The sequence below is a fragment of the Pelecanus crispus genome, chromosome 6 (genome assembly GCF_030463565.1).
Source record: "Pelecanus crispus isolate bPelCri1 chromosome 6, bPelCri1.pri, whole genome shotgun sequence".
In the NCBI taxonomy this organism is placed as follows: domain Eukaryota; kingdom Metazoa; phylum Chordata; class Aves; order Pelecaniformes; family Pelecanidae; genus Pelecanus; species Pelecanus crispus.
Window position 1 is genome coordinate 37,115,770 of NC_134648.1, and position 23,313 is coordinate 37,139,082.

General features: G+C 38.2%; 2 protein-coding genes across 3 annotated transcripts in view; one reads left to right on the top strand and one right to left on the bottom strand.

Moving 5' to 3' along the window:
• Positions 1-335: 335 nt before the first annotated feature.
• Positions 336-3,900, top strand: SRP14 (signal recognition particle 14). Of its 2 annotated transcripts, XM_075712799.1 has the most exons (5): positions 336-375; positions 944-1,016; positions 1,638-1,750; positions 2,876-2,908; positions 3,253-3,900. In XM_075712799.1, exons 1-5 carry the CDS (start codon positions 352-354, stop codon positions 3,340-3,342), a joined length of 333 nt encoding a protein of 110 aa, XP_075568914.1. In that variant the 5' UTR covers positions 336-351; the 3' UTR covers positions 3,343-3,900. The 2 variants fall into 2 exon arrangements, with proteins under 2 accessions (XP_075568914.1, XP_075568915.1); XM_075712800.1 differs by lacking the exon at positions 2,876-2,908.
• Positions 3,901-4,955: 1,055 nt separating this feature from the next.
• EIF2AK4 (eukaryotic translation initiation factor 2 alpha kinase 4) overlaps positions 4,956-23,313 on the bottom strand; it is a 41,057-nt gene continuing 22,699 nt past the window's right edge. The window contains exons 23-39 of the mRNA XM_075712798.1: positions 21,524-21,645; positions 20,470-20,519; positions 20,208-20,376; positions 19,622-19,738; positions 18,726-18,791; positions 17,990-18,160; positions 17,343-17,477; positions 17,109-17,216; positions 16,240-16,368; positions 14,547-14,633; positions 13,074-13,186; positions 11,423-11,481; positions 10,160-10,257; positions 8,828-8,896; positions 7,856-7,900; positions 6,647-6,771; positions 4,956-5,451 (exon numbers count right to left, since the gene is read on the bottom strand). Coding sequence (XP_075568913.1) covers positions 5,397-5,451; positions 6,647-6,771; positions 7,856-7,900; positions 8,828-8,896; positions 10,160-10,257; positions 11,423-11,481; positions 13,074-13,186; positions 14,547-14,633; positions 16,240-16,368; positions 17,109-17,216; positions 17,343-17,477; positions 17,990-18,160; positions 18,726-18,791; positions 19,622-19,738; positions 20,208-20,376; positions 20,470-20,519; positions 21,524-21,645 — 1,718 coding nt within the window. The 3' untranslated portion in view covers positions 4,956-5,396. The remainder of the gene's footprint in view (positions 5,452-6,646; positions 6,772-7,855; positions 7,901-8,827; positions 8,897-10,159; positions 10,258-11,422; positions 11,482-13,073; positions 13,187-14,546; positions 14,634-16,239; positions 16,369-17,108; positions 17,217-17,342; positions 17,478-17,989; positions 18,161-18,725; positions 18,792-19,621; positions 19,739-20,207; positions 20,377-20,469; positions 20,520-21,523; positions 21,646-23,313) is intronic.

Consider the following 23,313-nt stretch of genomic DNA (forward strand, 5'->3'; position numbering starts at 1 on the left):
CGCCGGCCCGATCCGCGCCTCGGAGCAGGCAGCGGCTGCTCCTGCCCCGGGGAGGCCCGGAGGGGGGGGTGCAGGGCAGCGGCCGGGCCCGGAGGCCACGTCCGCCCCCCGCCTCCGGCCGCGGGGCGGGGCGAGGGCGGGGCCGGGGCGGGCGGGGCCGCGCGGGGCCGACGTGGCGCTGCCCCTGGGCGGGGCGGGGCCTCCGCGCGAGGCGCTCTCCGCCCGCTCCCTTCTTCCAGCCGCGCGAGGGGCCGGGTAAGGGGGGCGGGTGCCGTGCCGCGCGCGGGCGGGCGGGCCCGCCTGGCGCGGCGGACGCGCCTGCGCGCGGCGTTGCCGTCCCGGCGGTGCAGGATGGTGCTGCTGGAGAGCGAGCAGGTGGGGGTGCCCGCGCGGGAGCCCTGGCGCGGGCCGGCCCCCGGGGCGTCGGCTGCTCACCGGCCGCCCGGGCTGTGCCCTGCGCCGGCTGCGCTGGGGGGGGACGGGGGGGGGAGGGAGTGGGGGAGGCCCCGCGAAGCCCTGCGACGCGCCGGGCCCGCGGCAGGGCCGGCCCCTCGCCAGCCCCGGCGGCGTGGAAGCGGCGGCGGCGGGGGAGGGGAGCGAGCATCGTCGCAGCCGGTGACTCAGGGGAGGGAGGGAGGGAGGGAGGGCAGAAGCGCTAGGGCCGCGGTAGGTCGCGGGGGTTTAGACCTCGTTTTCCGGAGCAAGAACCTCGGGCTGGGCCGTCCCCCGCTGGGCCTGCGTGTCCTGCAGCTTCAGCGTGGGGGAACGCGGGGCTTCTCCCTTCTTATTCCGGCGGAACCGGGGGAGCCCGGCCTGCGGGGGCAGCGCCGCCGGGGCGAGGGGGGCTGCTCCCCGGGCAGCCGGTCGCTGGGCTGCACAGGGAGAAGAAACGAGCGCCTGTGCGGTGGCCTCCCACCCAGGATGGGCTCTGTTTCTCTTGCAGTTCCTGACTGAGCTTACCAGACTCTTTCAGAAGTGCAGAACTTCGGGGAGTGTTTTCATAACGCTGAAGAAATGTAAGTTTTAAGTCTGTTACTGGGTTGAAGAGGTGTTCGTCTAAATCAAACTCAGTGTTGTTTAACGTGTATTTTAAAAGATACAGTTGTAATTCAGAGTATCCGGAAACAGCAGTCGTACAAACAAATCGATCATCTTAGTTGCAGTACTAATAACCTTGAAGTAAGACTGTATTTCAAACTGCAGGAAATACTGGGACTTTCTAATTATTAAACCATAATTGGAAATCCTTAGAGTTCCATAAAAGGAGAATTACAGTGTTGCTTTTGTGTGTTTATGTCTCTCTGGTTTCTGGCTAGCTGGCACTACTTGAGAAGTCAAGTGCCCTAGGCTGCAGTTCAACATGAATTTAAAACGTACTGCTGCTGAAGCAGGCAGTTCATGCAGTGTGTCAGGGCAAGGATTTACAATTTTTTCCTGGCAGATGTAGTTTATGGAACAGATCCTTCTGGGGTTACAGAGGAAGGGGTCCATGAACACTTGGCAGCAATGTCGGTTCAGATGGCCTTGAATTCCAAGGTGTTTTAGAGATCTCATGAGCAGTTTTTAACATTTCATATCGGGAAGTATCTGGTGATTTTAGTGAAATATGAATAAACATTCTCTGTCTTTCAATACAGATGATGGCCGAACAAAACCAGTCCCACGCAAAGGCCATGTAGAAAGTTTTGAACCAGCAGACAATAAATGTCTTCTAAGAGCAACCGATGGAAAGAAGAAAATTAGCACAGTGGTAAGTGACAACTTTGGGTTAGAAAGATCAGCGGCCCTGCTTGTCTTTTATTTAATGCCCCATATTGGAAGTGAAATTTGTCTTTACATGAATTTCATGGGAACTACCCTCTTAATTCCAGAGAAACCACGTGGTAGCTAAACACACAGCTGAAGTTGGGATGCTGAAGTCTTAATGCTTATACTCAGCATTACAGATGGGACAGTATAGTTTTGCTCTGTATGCTGGATTTTGCTTCAGAATGGTATTGCAGAACAGCAGACAGGGACTCTGCCTGTTTTCAGCAACCTTGGCTGTTGTGTTTCAAGTGAAGTGAAATTGTTCAGAGGGAAGGGGGAAACTGCTTCTAGAGACATGAGCGGAAGGACACAGGGCAGATACAGAACCCGCAGTATGAGGACAAATGGTGTGGCTCCAAGGAGAAGAAAGACCCTGCACACCTATGCTCAAACCTCAGGTGACAAAGAGGTAGTTTCCTATAGACCTTGGTGGAATTACTGAAGATTCTTGTAACCTAGGAAAGAACTCAATGTTCCCAGACTGTGAAACAGTAGGAAAGGGATCCTTGTTTCCTGGCAAGAACGTGTGCGCATGGGTAGACTCTTCTAAGCCTTAATCTTGCTTAGCGCTAACTTTTTTTTTTTCTCATTTACAGAACTATTTGTATTTCAGGAAATGTTAACTAGAAGTTGAAAACCTGATGTATATTTACTTTGAGAGATTGGGAAAGGCTTTAGCTGAGTAGCTGTCCTCTGTGATGTAACCCAAGGGAAAATGTTACTTTGAGAAATAGTTGAGGGAATCTGGGCTGCAACATATTTTTATGGCCCTACAAGTAAAACTTTCCTTAGAATGTTTCTTCACATTCTTCCTGTTTGAAAACACCTGGATTTGGGACAAGTGGCCCCAGAGGATTTTGTTAATTTGAGCAAGGACTGTTTTCAGTTTTCTGAATCAGTGAAGTCCTAAGACATATCAGTACAGCCTACGTACCACTGAATGATGAGTTGATCCAGCTGCTGCTAAAAAGACTAGATGGTCACTGGTGGGTAAACATGTACTGATACTTGGTTTGTAATAGAAGACAAGAGTTTCCTTGGTTAACGTCCAGTATTGCTTTTGTAGGTGAGCTCGAAGGAAGTAAATAAATTCCAGATGGTAAGTTTTGTATGTCTTTTATGTTCCTTTTCTGTAGGTACTGGGGAGTGGTCAGTAGGAAGCACTGGACAGCTGTGAATGGGTTGATTCAGTGCTGAACTGGCATACAGATTAACCTTAGACTACCCATCTATCTGCATTCGTTTAAAAAAAAAATCCCATTGTATTTTATCTAACTTTCTGCATTGGTTTAGAAGCAATAGTTTCCCAGCATAGGGTGTAAGAGCATGATTCTCTAACTGAGGAAATGCCGATACCTATCCATTAGCAATACGTAAAGTGTTACCTCTTGTATATTGTCACTTAAGTATTTGTTCTTTTAACGGTTCCAATTGTTGTTTCAGGCATATTCAAATTTGCTGAGAGCTAACATGGATGGCTTGAAGAAAAAAGACAAGAAAAGCAAAAACAAGAAGAGTAAAGCAACACAGTGATGGACCAGTGTCCTACCACGACTATAACAGACTTGACCCTTGCTCAAAGCAAAGTCCATTTCTTTTTGAGTTACCACTTGTCTTTGGCTTTCCTTCCAGCAGGATACTGGGATGTGATTAGTACTTTTGTTTAAACTGAGAGCAGAAGGTGCTTTCTGTGGACTGTTGTATGGCAGGAGTATTTACATGGTCATACTGAAATAGCTTTATGCTCATCTGCCAACTAGTTTTGTACTTATACTGCTGTTTGTTTTGGATTACAGAAGTGGGCAGTGTAAAAACTGTTTGGGGGGTAATACAGGGTGAAGAGAAATGCACTGTACCAGGAGCAAAGTAAGACTGGAGCAGGAATCTGTGACAGATGCCTAGTTTTATAGATCAGCCTCAGTAGTGCTAGGGAAAGTGGGTGCCAATATATTATCAGGAACAGCAGCTTTCCTGTTTCTGTCTTATTTTGAGGGACACGTCTACATGATGCAGTGCAGATATCCCCAAGGCAGCCAGCACAGTGCTTGAGCTTTTGCAGAGGCAGGCAGCTGGGCCTTCTTTGCTCTGTGCTGATCCTGGCTCAGGGTGGGGGGAGGGCAGGACTCTGCATCATGTTCCCTTCAGACATAGCTTAAAAATGTTCATGTCACCTAAACTTTTTTTTTTTAAAGCTTCATCCTTCAGTATATTCAGGGATCTGAATTTCCCCATACTTCACATCTTAAAAGTGGCTCCTTCATGAGCAGATGTAAAAGGTGAATACTTGTTCCTATTAAACACAATGAGAAATGGATTTGGTTGTAATGACTGATGTGACTTGTCTTGGTGAATTGCTAGGAATGGTATGGTTACGTGTGCCTTTAGGACTGACTCCCGTGATGCTACTTTGTGTGTTGCTGTTACAGCCTTCACAGTTCTCGGGTTTGTCTTTAAAGTTACCTCTTTACATATTCTAACTTTGCCTTTCTCTTTACTACAAGAAAGGGGCACAAGCAGCAAGTAGGTATTTATTAATGCAATGAGCTTGCAATGCTAAAGGCAATCATTTGAGTTAGAGAAAGAAACAGCAATAAGCTGTTGAAACGGAAGGTCCCAGGTGGGGAGGGAGGGTAAACACCAGTATATTGCCAAAAAAATCCCCCATTTTTCTGCATATTCACTCCAGTATTGTAAGTAGTCTGATGTAAAATATAATGCATAGTTAACTCTGGCTGCTGTAACTCATCTTCAGATTTGTTCAGCTTCACTTTTCCTGATGGGCTTGTGTTACAGTTTAACTTCAAGAAGACAGTTATTCCCATCATTACTGTGACTTTAACTTCAAACTTAATCTGACAACCCATGTGAAGAAAGCTAGTTTAAAACTTCGGTTATGCCTCTGTTTCTCTGAAAAGTCTTAGGTCTAGGTCATTTAGGTCTGAAACAAGTTTTTCCTGTATAGAGTCTTAAAATTTATCTCCCAGGAAGCTGCTGGTCAATTTGAATGCAAAAGTACAGGCAGGACAAGCATAGGCAGCCAGGCTTGCAACAACTCTCTCAGCTCCAAATCTATCACCTTCTATACAGAAATTAAAACAGGTTAAAAAACAACACAACCCACAAAAAGCTTGTAATACATAGCCAAATCTTTTATTACATAAAAACCCTTCTTCAAAAAAGTTTAAAACAGTTTGTTACAGCTGAAGATAATTCATCCTCTCTAATCCTTGAACTGAGTTTCTCATTTCAGTACTACTATTGCATGTTAACATAAAAGGCATTCTGAAACTATTTTAAAAAAAAAAATAGTTTTACACCTGCACAGCTGATAATCTCTTATGTGGCATAAGGAGCAAGAATGATCATACACATCTGTGGCTATAGTCAGACTTGCTCCTTAACTGCCTATAAAACATTATTTCCACTTTTTGACATAAATTCACAGTTTTATTTTATACACTAAATTCAATCTGGACACATAAAAAGGCATTAGTTGCCTGACTTGCATTATTACAGCTTTTTGAAATTCCTTTGGACAAAACAATGTTGAGTTTAGTAAAAGCATTCCATAAAGAATGCTTTAAGCACTAAAATAAAACCTTGTATTCGTCTCGGTAACTGTACAGGATAAGTGCGGGAACCCTGCAGAAAGAAGGAAAAAAGAATTTTTAAACTTTGAAACTGCAGGTTCAAAAGCTACAATACCTGTGGCGAGTCTTAGCAATAAGCTAACAGCAAAGATTCAGCAGAAAAGCACTAAGTTTTAGTTCCTTTGGCTGTGACTGCATTTTCCCCTTTATTCTCCTTCCATTTATCTAGCTTCTTCAGTTTTCATTCAGTGATCTGAAGGCTTATGGCTAAGCAGGGTTCTGTGTGCAGGCATCAAATGGGAAAGGAAGACTTCATCAGGCACTGCATTACATTCACACCCAACATTGTGTGGATTATTATTTGTATGTAGTAATTGGGTTCTGTTGCTCACAGCCTTGCAAGCCACAGGAAGAAAGGATATGTTTCACTTGATGCTTAGTTGCCTTAGTAAACATTAGAAAACCTGAAGTAATTTTGGTGCATCTCTAAAAAAAATCAAAGTCAATTTTTACTCCCATTTAAAGGTTAAGTAGTACCTTCAAGCTGAACACAGTTTTAAGAAAATGTATTATAAATGAAACCCCAATAGGACATAAATACCCAGGTCTCACTTAACTGTGCCAGTGCATGCAACAGTTGAAAATTTGAGGCTTAAAAAAGGATGTGCCCAGACTATCTGTTTCAGCCTTGCCAGAATCCCAACAAGGGGACTACGAGTTGAGCATGTTTTTATGCTTTGAAAACAGAAATGGGCTTTACTGTACATGTTGGGAGAGCATGCATCACATTTGCTTCAAGTTGTGCCAGATTCCCATCGTATTCCTTCAAAGCAGGAGGAATTAAATGTCCTCATGAGTTTTAAAAGGCAAGCTGTCTTTCCCATGAGAAAAGATGGTTACTGTGTAGTAGAATAGCAGTATACCTGAATGTATATAGTTGTTTGCTATTCAGTTTTATGAACAAAGGAGCAAAAGACATAACAGTGGGAATACATTTCAGAATTTCTTGAAAAGACTTACAGAAATGAAGAATTTACATGGCCAAGAATTTACATTTTACCACAAGTGAGGATTAGATGACCAGTACACTCTTCCCATAGTACTCAAGGCACTATACACATTTCCTGAGTATTTCTTTTTCCCCTCAGGGAAAGGGGAGGACAAATTAAGAGCATCTTATTTAGCAAAGTTTGAATGCAGAAATAATTGAGATGTTTTATGTACCTGTAAGAGCTTAACAAATTTACCTCTTTTCCATTTTGATACTGTAAATTTCATCACAAATTGCTTGTAAGTATGAACATCTCTGTTTTGGCCATCGTGACATCAGCTGTCTCACAGTAGCATCAAAGGCTTGTCTATCTCCATCAAACTAAGAAAAAAAATTGACAAGGATCTATGTGTGATGCAGTCTTACATTCTCTCATGAAGGAAATACTCCCAATAGGATTCAGTCTTCTGAACATTGTGTAATGCCAATGCTCCTTAATTAAACAGGTTTCAAACAAAAGTCATATAAACAACATGTCCAACTTTTAAATTTTTTTAAGAAAATATTAAGAATTTAGTGATCGGTTTCTTAACACAGATAGTTTAGTGATAAAAAGGCATAAGCAATGAAAAGGGCTCTATCAGTTTCACAATGCTGGATAGAATGTGAGAACTGTGGTATAAGGGTGGTCAAAAGTGAATGATGCAAGTGCATCATGTGCATTTATTTAAAATAAAATTTATTTTTAAGTAAAAGGTGATAAACTATCTCTATGATTTGGATAGACTGGATGAACTAAGTATTTTGAAAATATTTTCAAATGTTTCACTGGGGTCTGATTACCAGACAAGCAGATGAAACGTAGGAAAGTACTGAATCCACTTCCGTTCTTGAGTTTGGTTTTTTTTGGAGGGTGGGGAGGCATGCATCTCTCTAGTAAGAGCTTCTGACTTTAAAGCTACTGCTGTCATTGGAGGAAACGAAAGAGCTTGTCTCTGGTGTTCTTCCCCCCTCATTGAGCAGTTTCTGAGTTGTTAAAAGGTGTCAATATAATACTTATACATCTCCTTTTTGTCTTGGCTTCACCAAGAGATGTTTCAGCTACTGCACTCTAAACAATTGCCTCTGTATTTTGAGTCTTCCTTCATTAACAGCTTCAAGAAACACCTTTGTTGAAACTGCTATTAATGCTTACTGGTTTCTGAAAATGAGCAGTAAGACTTAATTTCAGTTAACTATTCTTAGGAAAAAACCCAGAGCTTTGGATTAGGACTTGTGTAACCTGGGTATTTGGCAAAAAGATTTGTCTAGCCTCAGCCAAGCTGCTTGGATAAAACAAAAAAATCCTTTCAAGTTTTAAAATCCAATTCAAACTCCTTGGGACAGAAACTACCACGGGTGAATTTTACATTCCACTTCATAAAGAACACAGTATTAAGAGTTTTAACAATAGTTGATTGCTTACCTCTAATGATAAGAAGTGTATCACAGTTGCTCTTGGCAGATCTACCTGTAAAAATATCATCAAGAAATCAATGCTTAAAGTTCTTCTATTATCAGTTTGCCAACTAGATACTAGCTATACTGAAGAGAGTCAGGGCTTTTGATTCTTTTGAGGTCTCTTCTCCCAAGTAGCTAGCGATAGGACAAGAGGAAATGGGCTCAAGCTGCACCAGGGGAGGTTTAGACTGGAAATTAGGAAAAATTTCTTTACGGAAAGGGTGGTCAGGCATTGGAACAGGCTGCCCAGAGAGGTGGTGGAGTCACCATCCCTGGAGGCGTTTAAAAAACGGGTAGATGTGGCACTTCGGGATATGGTTTAGTCTGGTCTACCCTTGATTAGTCTAGAGTGGGCTTGGTAGTGTAGGTTAATGGTTGGACTGGATGATCTTAAAGGTCTTTTCCAACCTAGATGATTCTATGATTCTATGATTTCTGAAGAAGCACTTGTACTGATAGAACTGGGAATTTACCAAGGTTTTAAGCATTTGAAACAAACTGTTCATGACAGATTCCATTATGTTCCAAATAGGCAGCATGTTTCCTGAAAAGCATATACCATTTTAAAGTCCTTTGTGACATGGTCAGCAAAGTCTAAAAGCTATATACAAACAAAAGCTATGTTGGTTTAAAAGTAAGAGCAAATCTAGCAGGAACAAGTTATTAGAACTACCACAGTAGTTAGCCTAAGTACAGCTTAAGAATTTACCACTAAATACTTACTAAATTTTGTTCTATGCAACTGTCCAATACACAAGATTTGATAGAAGTTTTCAAGTATTAAAGAAACATGCCACGGGTCTTATTTAACCAGAAGTTTGGTTCATTTCGTATCCCTAGAGTGAGGCTATTGGCAGTAGTTTGTTCCAGATAGCAACTGCATCATCCAATTCAATTAAGAATTTGAAATTCATTCAGGCTTCTGCCAAATACTTACTGCTAAAATCTCAATCTCACTTGTTTTCTGTTGCAGGCTAGAAATGAATGTCTGAAGTCTTGTTTGCACCTGGCAACAAAAGATGGGCAAAAGTAAAATACACTGCTTCTGTGACACAGGTTGGGAACTGATTTTCTACTTCACAGATGATCATAACAGAAGAGGCGGCTTCTAACACAAGATGTAGAACTACATCATATTTAAACTCAAATTCACATTTAATATAATTTTCAGTAACAGTTCCACAGTAATCCTTGATGAGTAGACAGGAAGGAGACTGGGGCCGAGCCACTCTTGCAGCGATGATAAAGACTTGATAATACTGGTACTGTACTAAAGGAGATAGAACTGCATGTTACAATGTGAATTCTCACATGTGTAGTAAAAACTGCCTTTCTGTTTCTCAGTGTTAGATAACTTTTCAGAGGAATGTGAGAACCTGTGACTGGATACAGTGAATCATCTCTAGCTGAAGAAGGACAACTGATTTGAAAGCCAAACCAAAGTACGGTTCATGCCTTGTAACACTTTTTTTCCAGAGCAAGCTAGTAATCCTGCAGAGGTAGCGTTTTACAAATGCAGTTGCAGACTTGCACTACATTGTCTTTTGTACTTTGAAAAGATGCTTTTATCTGTTAAAAACCTGAAAACAGCAAGTCTGTTCAGCTCAAAGCTCAGAGAGTAACATCCACTTCTTTATTTGGGTTCCGAGAACTATTTATAGGGGGGGATTTTTTTGTTGCACACCCAAATTTGGACTGAAAAGGACTAAGACCCCTTTTACTGTGTACTCTAAATATCTTGAAGCCAGTAATCCTAAATGAGCAAACTCTGACATTTGTTTCTAGCATTATTTAATCTTTTATACATAAATGCAATATTACATTTTAGGCAGGTTTGGGTTTTTTTTTAAATCTGCAATTTTTTCTTAGGCCTTTAGTTTGAGACAACATAATGAAATACATACAGTATCTGTTACAAACATATTATAATTAAAAGTATGCTGAAATTGCACCTTTGTAACACACTTCAGCATTTATTAAAAAAAAAAAAAAAAAAAGGAAAATTCCAGAGCCATAATTCCTACTAAAATAAGATTTCTGATATATATGTACAGTGATGGCTGGGCCACATCATCACAGATAATCCCCAAGATCCCAAAAGTTAAAAAAGGTGGTCTTTGCCTTCAACCTTCTGTTGTTCATAGTCTATTTTATGAATAAAGAACGAACAGGATGTATTTGTGTAAGTTAGGTGATAATGAAAATACGAATTCTACCATTCTTTAACTTTGAAGGATCACTTCTTAATACTTATTTGATGTGTGTGTACCTGAATTTCTTGACGACGCCTGGCACTGGCAGATAATTTTTCAGGTGCAATAACACTAACATTAGGCACTACAAGAGTTCCATGCGATTCAAATACACCTAAAACGCAAACATACAGTTTTAGATTATATTCTTTATACAAGAAGTAGCAACAAACAGAAAATTCACAAATATTAATAAGCCAAGATCTGTATAGTACAGGGTTTGAAAAGCTGCTAAAACACCCCAAATTCAGTCAAGTAGATAGGATAGTGAAACATGTAGATGTGAATTCTCAGATGCTAACTTTGGTTAGTAAGGTTGGTAAGACTAAGAAATTTGGTGTTTTACATCAGTGTTCCCTGATGCTAATAAAAGGTTCCAAATGGCTTGTAGAACTTTACAGAGGAATGTAGCATACCTAATATCAAAAAAAGAAAAGCTATTACAAGAATGAGGCAACTATTTAACGCTCAGTCCCATAGCAGAGTCAATAACAAAACAACCAATAAACCCCAGCCCCCAGCTCCCCCAAGTAACAATAATTAAAATTTGAAATGGCTTATTTTGAAATCCAAATTGCCACTTCCAGTAATCACCCCCCCTAAATCCCCCCCCTCCCAAAAAAACCCCAACAAAAACCCAAATGAAAGCACAAACAAGCTAAGCATGGCCACCTCTCTCCCTCACTGTTATGCAAGGAGGGGAAAAAAGTGTTTCTTTAAAAACAACCACCACAACACACTATATGAGTACTTAGTTATCCAAGTACTTAATATTATTCTTTATACACAAACTTCTATTATCAGACTGAAGAGTGCAAATCTGTAGCTAGAAATGTAAAGGCATTTTCATTTGAAGAAAAAAGTCTTAATAGAACAGTAGGTCAATGTACACGGGTCTCAACACCGTAACAATCACAGGTCATGTCATTTTTCATCAAGATGACGTTTCATTTCTCCTCAGCTAGGAAATGTTCATAGTTTTTTGGCTTTTCCCCCCTCCTGAATTACTGCATCAATGAATGCTGTATGGGGAATTATTCTATCTGTTGGTCTGAGCACTTATTTTGTTAGTTTGGAGAAAATTTCAGTTTTGGATCACTTGGAATCACATTTGAGATTAGGAGGAAGTATCTCTAACCAGAGGCACTGCTAGAAAACATTTTCTTGCTCTGACTTTGGTATTATTTTTAAAATTTATGTTCCAGCAATATTTCCTTATAAAACAGTTTTTAAGCAGGAAGAGAAACAGTTTGTGTATTCTATAATTAGAAACTAAGTACCTGAAGTATTAGTAAATGATCCTTTTTGATTTGGTACTGAAAGATTATCTGAGGTTTCTCTAAAAATAAACAAAGACAATAAACAATTAGGGGAACAAAGTTATAGTAACAAATACTGTAATAAGACATAGTTTCAGATTATCATGCAAACATACTTATTTCATTCCAACAGATAAAGAAATTTAAGGATACTTCCCAGCACATATCTGCAGATTAAATTCTATTCTGGAATAGATGGGAAGTCACACAAAATTACATGATGCAATCAGATCTGGAAGCAATCTTTATGCTTCCTGTGGATACAAAAAAATGTGCTCCCCATCATGCAAGAGTGATTTAGGTCCTAACACTAGAATATATTATGAGAATATTATCTCTAAATTATTAATTTAATCTACAACTTCTTACAGGTTTCTGTGAGATAATTGGTATTATTGAAGTAGTATTTATACTTAAGATCACACATACTCAAAGAAGCTTTCAATAATTAGTTTGGATCCCTTTCCACATTCAGGATTCATTAACAAAGAAATCTGCCAGTATTATTACAATCATAGTTATTGCATTTCTCTGTTTAGTATTACCAAATACGTGTTTTTTCTATATTCTGTTCTCAGGATCTAGAAATAAGGTAACTTTTAGAAAGAATGATTTTCTTCCACAGCTTCTAATAGATCCTGTAGATCTGTCACAAAACACATGAGAATCAGGTTAGCTGTGAAGTTAAATGCCAAGACTGGCTGAGGCTGGAAAAAGGAGGATGAAGAGGTGGGTAGCAGGAGACATCCACCACCTGCACAAACTACTGCTCCAGTTAAGCACTTCCCAGCTTAACAACAGTTTCCTTTATTGTTGAGTCTATTCAGAAATACCATGGATGTCCAATCTGTTAGTTTCTGAATTCTAGTTTGTATGACGACTAAACCATGTCTGTTCCTGCTGTCAGTACATACATACATATATATGAACACACGTATAAATATATATAGATGTGTGTATAATTATGTATTTACAAAGGGATATGTATGAGTAACAGCTATACTGCTTATGTACACAGGTGTGACTGTAGCCTCTCCTGTGATTTCCATACTAACGTCTATTGGTGACAATAAATAGTAATTTAAACAAAAGATAGGATGATGGGGTGTTGCTGTGTACCCTGACTCTTTGCCAGGTGTTACTTTCACTTGTGCCAGCCAAAGTATAAAGGTGTGCTACAATTACACCTTCATTTTTACCATATCAACACAGCCTCAGAATGAAAGATATTTGCTGGCATAATTCTTTGATTACACAGTACCTGAACGAAATGGACTTCTGGTCAGTAACAGGGACTTGCAGGCAGTCCTGCCATACAAACAGTACTGGTGTTCTAGTAGCATTTGAGCTGGATAACCGCATAGCGTTTTCATTTATGAAGCACTACGGATGTATGAATGCAACAGCATAGGGAAATCAGTCTCTTAATCGCAATTAAATTCTATAACCAAGCCTTTTGCTTTCTTTTCCCCTCAAAGGAATTCGGCAAAGATTTTGTTCTTTATCAAATAAAATAAAGGTTAACTGAACATACCTTGAAATTATTTAATTAAACCAAACATACATTCACTTCTGATTTTGACTATTCACGTTGACATGTTATGCTACTTACCTACTATATCTTTCATCACAGGTTTTAGTTTTCAGTTTCTGGATCAGGTGATCTACTAAGTCAGATTCTAAAATCCTTTTCTCCGTCTGTCTGTCTTTCTCAAAGGATTTCACCTGTAATGTAGTTCAGTGTCAGTGGTTCTTAAGATTGTTGATTCTTAAAATGGCATATGAATAAACTTACCAAATTTAATCAAAACCAAACCGGATTATTCACCCATTAAAGGTAAAGCAGTCAAAGGTAAGAAGCTATCATCACTACCAATCAATCACTGCCAATTAAATCTCTGATTAGATTCCCTCCCCCCGACCCCAACCAACTAATTTCTTCTGCATTCCCAAAGCTTAAACTAGCTTGGCTACTTGTATTTAATATGTGATAATTATTTTTTTAACAGAGTGGTTTATAGGTGCAAATACCATATTAATAACAGCATATTTGGTTTTGGTTTAGTTAACAAATTATGTTAGAATAAGACTTGCCTTTCAGTTTGCAAGAGTTAGACTCAAACATTCAAAACTTAAAATATCTGGTCCATCTTTACTGGGAAGAGACAAATCAGTAACACCACCATTCACCTCGTTAGCATGTTCTTTGTTGGTTTTGCTTCAATAAAGCCATATTTAAAAGAACGCTCTGTAATAGTCTTGTGGAAGACATTGATATATTGTGCTCTCATCATCAGAATCTACTTGTTCATATAGTTATTGCACAGTTATTTACTATCTCTGTTACAATGACAAGGAGAGTGAATAACAAGTGAAAAGTATTTTAGTAATGCACATTGGCTAGGTAACATGGTCACACCAGATGCTGTCAAATGGTTACTTTTTTTTCAGTCAAAAGAATGAATCTTTATTCAAATAATAATAATATTTTTCCTAATGATCCAGAATCAAGAATATTTTAAACCCTTTAATTTCTAAAAGGTACCAGAACCACAGGCTGCAGAGCACAGAAGGTAGTAATTCATGTTGTGAAGGTTCAGTCTTTCCATCTTAACCTTAACTTACAGAGATGAGGAGTGTGGTTCAGACTCTCTGTGTTTGAACTACATGGATTTTTTTTAGATTTAGTTATATTTATTTTGTAACATGGAAAGCTGCCAACTGGAAAGATCACAGAGTCAACTAATTCATTTTGTAGATTCAAAGAAATCAGAGACAACAGAAACCTTTTTCCACATAAAGACACTGATGACTCAGTGTCAAGCAATGTTTGCACTAATTTTTGGACTTTCCTAGATGAAAGGAGGTCTGTGAATAACAGTGTTATGGAGGGATAAAATACAGGCTTCTTCAGCTACTACTTAGCAACTGAAATTGTATTTACCCGAATTCCATCTACTTAAATACTTTATGGAAAATAATCATGATCTTAAAAAAAAAAAAAAGAAAAAGAAAAAAAGGAAATGTAGAACAACAAGATTATAAATCTGAAACACATTCAAGTATCCTCTGGTCCCACACTTACCTTCACATGACTTCCTTCTTTATCTGACACAAGAGCCACATATGTAATCCCAGAGCATCTGCAATATTCCTGCAGTTCTTCCTGGGACTAAAATGGGAACAGGGGAAGGGGAATGGGACAGAAATTTGACAGATTATAAAATGATCACTTAAGTAATCAAAGTGTCCTGTCCTTAATTAACATAACTTGATATGCAGCAGTTACACTGATTATGAAAGCTTCTGAGAGAGGAAAGCTTTATTAACAAGCCCAGGAGGTGAAACTTCATTATGCATATATTTATCCACCTAATGTTCCTTAAAAATTGAAATCTAAGTCTACACTAGACAGAATGCTTAGGCCCTGCAGTCCTAGTTCTTGCATGGAAGGGCTAGCTGGATCTAGAAATGCAGTGTCTAGCTAAAACTGTAAAAACGTGCAACGTAACATCAGTCAAACAGTTAGCATCCCACTGTCTGCAACTTTCAGTAATAGCTCAGTCCTGCATGACTGGTAATCTGTCATGAAAGCTGACTCCAGCTGGGTTTCATGTAAATCTGAGGCTGACTTCATTCTCAGTGCTGAGCTTACCGAAGGGCTTCCTATGCTGACTTAGCAGTGTGTTGCAGGACAGCATTAGACAGAGGCAAGAACTACCCAAATCTTTATTCTTTCAGAATCACAAAAAGAAGAGAACCCAGGGTGATCACAGGAAAAGCATAATGATCTGGATTTTTTTTCAATTCTGAGGGATCGAAACCATTGGAAATATTATGGCAAAAGATTACAAAAAAGTCAGGCAATTATGTGAGTGAACTCAAAACTGCTCTGCAGCACATGACTCGGAACAGGCAACTGCACAGCGTTTCTTTTGTTAGTCACCAACTGGCATACTTAGATGTGAACCAGACTCAATCCTCAGATAACTGTCTCCACTATTAAAAGGGACTTCAGTATTGCCGTGTAGCTCACTACTCCAGTGAGGCAGTAGTGGTTAAAGGTCTGCTTGGTTTCAACTAGAGATAAAAGGGCACAACTCAGCTTGCCACTTTCTCTCCCTCCTACCACACATCTCTCCAGGGACTACATGAGGACCCCATAGCATATCTGGTAGCTCAGTTTACTAAACTGTTTTTCTAACAGTAGAATGATGTCAATATTCCCTCTGTACCTGATAGTCTTCAGCCATCTGGATATATTTAAAAGTTGATGCTACTGTTCTGTTCCAGACGTGCCCTTTATTAAGCATTAACTCATTAATTCAGGAATCTTACTTGCAGCCCTCACTGAAAGGAAAGTTTATTACCTTCACCGGTACAAAACATGCTTCTGCTTTGAAGCATGGTCACTTCACTTAATTGGAGCTAACTGGCCTCATTTTAAATTCATTATATGACTTTCCCCCTTGATTTTAATAGGCCTTGGACTCCACACTCGGTGTATAATTGGGGAAGGTCACTTAATTCCTCTGTGCTCTGAGGAATGCATAAAGATCCTCATCGTACTTTTAAATACTCTGGGAGGTAGAGAGGAAGAATGCTGCAAGACTAGTGAGACTTTCTTAACATTACTGTATCTGAATAGCACCCTACATGCTCAGTTTTATGAGTCTGTAACTCAAAAAAAACTGGAAAAAATTGAGAAAGGATGGTCTCAGGCTGCACTAATCTTAGAGAACAACAACACAGTTAACACATGGAGATAGAAATTCTACCTGGGACCAGTCATACATTATTTCGGCTGGAATTCCTACAGTCCAGAGTTTCTGAACAATATTGACAGCTCTACCCATTGACATCTGACCGACACTTACAACCAGTAGGTCACAGGAGCTGACAGAAACCTGAATGGAAAGTAAAAACAACAGGGACAATATTAGCCACAAGACCACCTTTTCCCCTTCACAAGGCAGTTGAAGTAACAAAGGATAAAAATACTAATGTTTTTCAAAATACATCAAGCTGAAAAAAAGGGGTTAGATTCACCTCTTTTTAGAGCCAGAATCTACCTAAGCATGTTTGAAAGTCACTGAAGCTTGATCTTTGACAAGAAGCATCTGCACAGCCTCAGCCTGCAAAGTATTCTAGCCTACTCTGTTCTTTCCTTCCCACTCTACTTAGCAATGTTAATTTATTATTATACAGAAAAGTTAAAATACACATTCCATAACCAAGTGAAATTGTGTGACACTGTACAAAGCAGTCAATTTTCTTAAGTTTCCTTCCATAAAGGGAGAAGTGATGGGGCAAAGTAACACTTACTAGCTAAACATCTACAGTTGTAGTCTTTCATCTGAAATAATCCGCATGCTGAGAAAAATGTCCCATTTAAATAAAAAATAAAAGGGTATAAAGCCTGAAGATCCCCTGTTCCCCTAATTCTAATTTTACTAAATAATTCTGTGTAGAGAAGCACAGAGGAAAACAGGTCGTCTTGATATTTGCTGTCTATTTCAGTATGGTATTATTTTGGAACACATCTGAATATCTTATTTTTTGCCCATTTGTGGCTACAATTAGGTTACTGAACTGTCAGGAGTAAACAAACAAGCAAAAACCCCCACCTCCCAAAAAGCAGACTTACAGAATCCTCCACACTGGCAACAGCAGCAGTTATTTTATCTATAGCTACGCTGACTCCAACAGCTGAAGGAACTGGTCCTACCGTCTGTGGCCCTCTAAACTGTGGAATCTCAAAACAAGACAAAAATAAAATAGAAGACCCAAATAGTTACCTTTGCAAAATGTCAAAAAAGTTTTTCATTTTTTCATGTTTTTTTTAAAAAATCTAAATTCATTAAAAGACAAGAGCACATACCAGATGATCGTATCTGCCCCCTGCAGCAAGAATTTCAGGCACAGTTCTTTGTCTTCTTTTGATGTATGCTATAAACTGAAAGATAATACCATTGTGCTGCTGTATTTTGTAAACTAGTCCCAGATTTATAGAAACCTGTAAAACAAAAATGCATATGTGTACAAGACCTTTACCAGTATTACTGGTTAATACAATTAATTTCCTATTAGCAGTATGGATTGAAAACACTGTTCTCACATAAGGAAGACATATGGAAACACTATTTATCTCAAAAAAGTTGAAATACAATTAAAAATAAGGAAATGATACTTTAATCTTAAAGCATCCCAAGAGACCTATAGCACAAAACCCAAACAGCAAGCCTCAAGGAAGGTGGAGGAGGGGAGGCCTTTAGTAGTCATCAGCTTGCTTTATTTTTAAAATATTTATAGTTTGTTTCAAAATTTTAGAAATTCCTTTATGCTCTAGGTAATGCCTTCATTAAAAAAAAAAAAAAAAAAAAATCAATGCCACTGTTATTACTTGCCATCAAAAGACACTCTGATGTGCTTTTTCCTTTCTAAAATATCATTACTTTGTTTCCTGGCAAATTATAAGGCCCAGCAGCCTACAAAGCCATTAAGTTATTAGCAGAGTATTTTACAAACCTGAAGTTTTATTCCAAGTTGCTTCAACAGACCAATTATTTCCTCTAAATCCTTCATGCCATGCTTCAACAGCTGAGTGACACCTGGCTTTTGTTTTATCATTGTGTTTAAAAATGGAAATACATTACTTGCTTCTCCCTTCTGCTCAATGAATCTGTAGAGTCGAGAAAGCTAAAACCAAAAATCACATAAAAAAACATAGGTAGCACCACTGACAGTGCTCATAATAGGTCACATCTGAAAAAATGTCAAATATTTGACTTAGTGTGAGTAAGATATCTGCCTTTTTTGCTTGTTTTGCCCAGCAGCCTGTTTTTACCTAGTGAGTTGAAGAAAGGAATGGACAGGCAGAAGTCTCATCAGGGTGTCCAGAAGTTAACATCAACTCTTTATGCACATTCATCAACATTTGCAGACAATTTTTTTTTTTAAAGTTTCTCTCTGTTTGTTTTTACTAAATACCACTGTACAGTATTCCACTTACCCTTTAATTGTTTCCACAGTCTGAAAAATACGTTTAAAAGAAGACAGAAACTTGGACAGTTGCAATACTGACTTCCAGAGAGAAGACAGAGCAAAATCAGACCACTTCCAAAGAGACTGATCTATTCTGGACATTAACATGGATATAACATTTCATTTTTCTTACTCTGGTTGATTAAATAGCAAAGTAAATAGGATATTACTGACTTATGGCAAGTCACAGGGAAATTAACACTGAATTAAAATTACTTACACTGTTTGATGTGAGAGAAAGATTACAGAATTTGGCTTCTACTTCTCTTCTAGTTAGCTTTTCAGTCTACAAGAGAAATAGATTCAAACATATTCAACAACTGAGTTATTAAAAAAAAAATTACTATTGCTGAGAAGAAGAATTAACACACAACTTTCCAATACCTTAATTAAAGGTTGCATTACAAACTGCAATAATACTGTAAAAGATATTGTCCTTGACCTTGTCCTCCCTCTTTAAAACACTACCTTTCACAAAAGCATGCATACAAAACAGACAAGAAACTCTATAGATACCAGTAGTACTCTTTTGGTCTAGAGGCACTTCCACAGAAACAAGAGATAACACATTTTCCACCAATCTTGTAGTGAGGCCATATTCGGCTTGGTTTCAAGAAGCAACAAAAAGTATAAAAATACCAACTTTGTTGAAAAGCACTTCTGCATAAATACTGTAATGCTTATGTAAATTAACAAACAAAAAAAGAATAAAAGGAAAGGAAATAAAAAAGGCATTTTGTTGGGATTTAAACACTACCTTAATTATTCAAATGAATTTCATCTATTTTCTCTGCTTATAAGGTAGAAAAGACCAACATGATATTAAGATACATTTTAAAGTTTTTATTGAATAGCCTTCCAGTCCTTAATCATGCAGGTGAGTAATTGTCTCATAAATACACATTTAAGAATCATCTTAAAATATCCCAATCCAGAAAAAACAAGAAAGTAATCAATCTAAGTTTACAGCCCGAAGATAGCCAGCCATTTTATATATCAACAGGATATTCCTTGTTATGCTGGCAATGGGCTATTACTCATTTTTAGAGACAGCTCACAAAATAAGATATTCTACAGTGATGATTACAGACATTAGATTAATAACTAATTTCTTACCACAGCATCATACAGAATTACATAGACTTGATTGAGTTTATCCTCTGGTATCCCACAGTGCAAAAGTATAGCTTTCAGTAAGGCAGTGTGGTTCAAGTAAATACTGTAATTCCTTTCCTGATGAAGGGTAAAGGAAAAGAAAGAAAGAAAAAGGTTTTACTTGCATTCCATTTTGCTTAAAAAAAAAAAAAAAAAGGTTTCCTAAACATTTAATAATAATTCAAAACTAACTTCTGACCTCTCCTTCCACCACTTTACCTTCCATCTATAACTGAAGAATGGCAAGGCTTGTCCCATTCTACAATAATCACTTGCCTGACAGAAGAAAGATGTTATTTCAATGTCACTGTAAGGATTCAATTAATATTTCCTTTGCACACAAACCTTTGCTTCATTTTAAGTTTACCTATGAAACACATTTTTGATTTAAATGACAGTGTTCTATAACTGACTATCGATAAAATGTGAACACAGTTCTGTATTTGTTAAGGTTAAAGGAACTATCCTTTTTAAACACATTATACTAAATATTTACTTAAAATTTTAGGATGGAAAAGAGAGCAAAGGGTATGACTGGAGTATCTACCTGTAGCACTGAAAACTCTTGAATGATTTCTGAAATGGCATAAATTGTTTCTGCTATAGGCAAAAAGCTATTTCCAGTAGACGTAATGATGTCAAATGCACATTCTAGGAGTTCTTTGGGATGACAGCGGTCTAACTTCCGAGGTCTGAAAACTCGCTCTATACAGTATCTAAAGGAAACATTGAAGAATGAATCAGCATCTTCATCGGTCACTGTCATAAAGCATGGCATCTGTGTAAAACGCCACCTCTATGTCCCTTACCTTTTCAAGTTTGATATGTTATTTCTAGCTACAAATCTTGCAAAAGGAATCTGAAAAACAAAATACATGACAATCTTTGAAAAAAAACATTCAGTCTGACTAGGCTCTGAAACTGGAGATGAATTACTACTGTACAGTAACACTGGTACTCTCCCATGTGTAATAATGCCTTAAATATTTGCCATAGCCAGGTAATATTAATCTAATCATCCTTGCTGCAAGTTTTAAATAAAAACATTCCCCCCCGCCAAGTTCCTAGAAGAGCTTGGAGACGGACACAAGGACATTTCTTAATTACCCTAATGCATGCAAAATGCGTCATAAATTGACTATGAGCATATTAAAATGTACAAGCAGGTATTTTTCTGTTTACATAAACATATAAAGGAGTATTTTTTAATAAATCTTTGGTCAACACATTTTCCAAAACAAGTAATTCCAACAGAAAGATCCATTTTGTAGATCTTGTCCTTAACTGTGAATCATATTGTATAGTTTGTTGTTATAAATGCAAAGGAAGGGTGAGTCAAACTGACCTTAAATTAATTAAATGGAATATAAAAAGTCAGGTTCTTTAACCGTCAATAATAATAAAAAAACCCCAGCAAACTTAAAGCATTTAGGTGTTAAGTGCAAGGTAATTAATTAGGCCAACATTGCATATAATTGGGTATTACTGATAGAGGAATCCCAGACAGTAAAATGTGAACCATGCAAACAGCAATTCCTCTCAAGAGTAGAATGATCCTTGACAGTATCTCTTTGAGGAACATAAAACTGGACAGACTGTTACCCACATTCTCTATAAAGATGTATAAACAAGAAAAGGATGGGAATATTAGAATTTTCATTGGTCATTGGAAAAGTCTTGTCTCTTACACATGCAAGAAACACCCCCCCCCCAACCCAAACCAGCAGTGACGTCTATCACATTTATAATACATATAAGAAAAGAAAAGTCTATTTCTTCCCTATGTAGTCAGAGCTCCAGCTGCCAAGACCAGAAGTACAGCATTAAGGAATACAGGAACAGACACCGAAAGATACTACTTACTCTGAGGTCATAAGGAAGCATTACCAGCATCCCACTGTGATCCATGAAATATGAAGCTTCATTATGTTCATATACTTTTTTATTTCTCGGCATTAACAGTGGAGTATGCAGCTTGATGGCTCCTGCACAAAACCAGTAAAATACTATTATCTCCCATTTCAGAAGTAACATCTGCTTTTTACAAGCTCACGAACAACCTTGCAGGGCATGACAATCTCAACCAATACCTTTTAAAAATTACATTGTTTTAAGTGTCCTTAATAGACTTTCCTCCTCCACCATTTACAGAAAGCCATCAAACAAACTCTGATGTTCTGTCTTGCATAGTTCTTGGGCTAAGCACGCAGCCCACAAAGAAACAGAGGAGAACTACCAATTAATTCCACAGCCCCAGCAGAATCCTTACCTTGTCCTCCCTCTTTAGAACACTACCTTTCGCAAAAGCATGCATACGAAATAGACAAGAAACTCTATAGATACCAGTAGTACTCTTTTGGTCTAGAGGCACTTCCACAGAGAACAAGATATTGCCAGACAGGTTGCATTGTGTGTCTCAAAAACATACTAGAAGTGTTTATGGTTCACTTTAAAAGCTCACAAATACCTTTTTTCTCTGGCTATACTTTGCAACCATCAATCTGTATGAATCCAATCTTCATTGAAACCTTACTATTAACAATAATATCACTAATTACTGAAAAATACTTCCCTGTTTTAAATTCTCTATTGATTCTCAAACAGCTATTTTATTATAGAAGCTTTACTCACGTCTTCAATTAGATTTCAACATAAACATTTAAATCAGCAAAGAAAAGGCCCCAAATACAAGAAAATGCTTCTAACCATTACAGACAGCAGACACAATCTAATGGAAAAAAATATATATCCAAAACCCTCCATTTTTTTTTTCAGAAGAATGAAAACATTTCAATCTCTAAAATGCTGACACTTTCCAAAATCTGTCAAGCTTTAAAGGGCGGGGGGAAGTAACTTCTCCTTACTTGACTTCACATTTCTCAGTTTCTCATTGTTTGGTATTGCCAAACCCTGATCATGCTTAATCAGAGTATGATATGTTAGGAAATCTCCCAGTTTCTATTTTAAAATTATCTATTTTCATACAAAATAGTTTCATGAACGCCTATAAAACAATACAATTTATAACATTTGAAATGTGGCAGTGAGAGCATACACTGTCTTCCTCTCTTAAAAACTAATCTTAAGCAAATACTATTACTAATGACTGGATCGAGTCCTGGAAAGAAAAACCATCAAAGACTACAAAACACCGTGATACCAGCTCTGGCTCAGGAAGTTCCTGAGCAGCAAATCACTGCTAAGACCAGTATCACTGAAAGTACCACCATACACTTGCTCTGTTTCCATGTTCTTTCTTAGGCCATTCCCATTCTGGCTATGTTCAAAGAGAGGTTACTGTGCTACATGGATGCTTGGGCTTTCCTAGAGCTATCCTTATATTCAGATCTAGATTTTACGTAACATTCCCTACCTCTAAAAGCTCAAACAGACTTATCATAACAACCACATACATTTGAAGATATAATTAAGATTTTTACTGTTCTTTCTGTAGGAAATTTAAATCGTTCAGATTTGAAGTTAACAGCTATTACTGAAATATGAATAGGCTGAAATAACACCAAAATCAATGTAAAATTTCAAACAATATGCAACTACTGAATGTACTGACTCGTGACAGCAGTAAAACCGTTCCATTCTCTTAAATCCATTCAATCATGAAAAAGGAAATGAATGACTTTTGTAAACACACC

What these genes read in the sequence shown, in the direction of transcription:
- SRP14 (XM_075712799.1), top strand. Translation starts at nt 352, where the DNA reads ATGGTGCTGCTGGAGAGCGAGCAG. An exon ending in TGCTGCTGGAGAGCGAGCAG is followed by an intron (nt 376 to 943) that starts GTGGGGGTGCCC and finishes TTTCTCTTGCAG; the next exon opens with TTCCTGACTGAGCTTACCAG. An exon ending in TTTCATAACGCTGAAGAAAT is followed by an intron (nt 1,017 to 1,637) that starts GTAAGTTTTAAG and finishes CTTTCAATACAG; the next exon opens with ATGATGGCCGAACAAAACCA.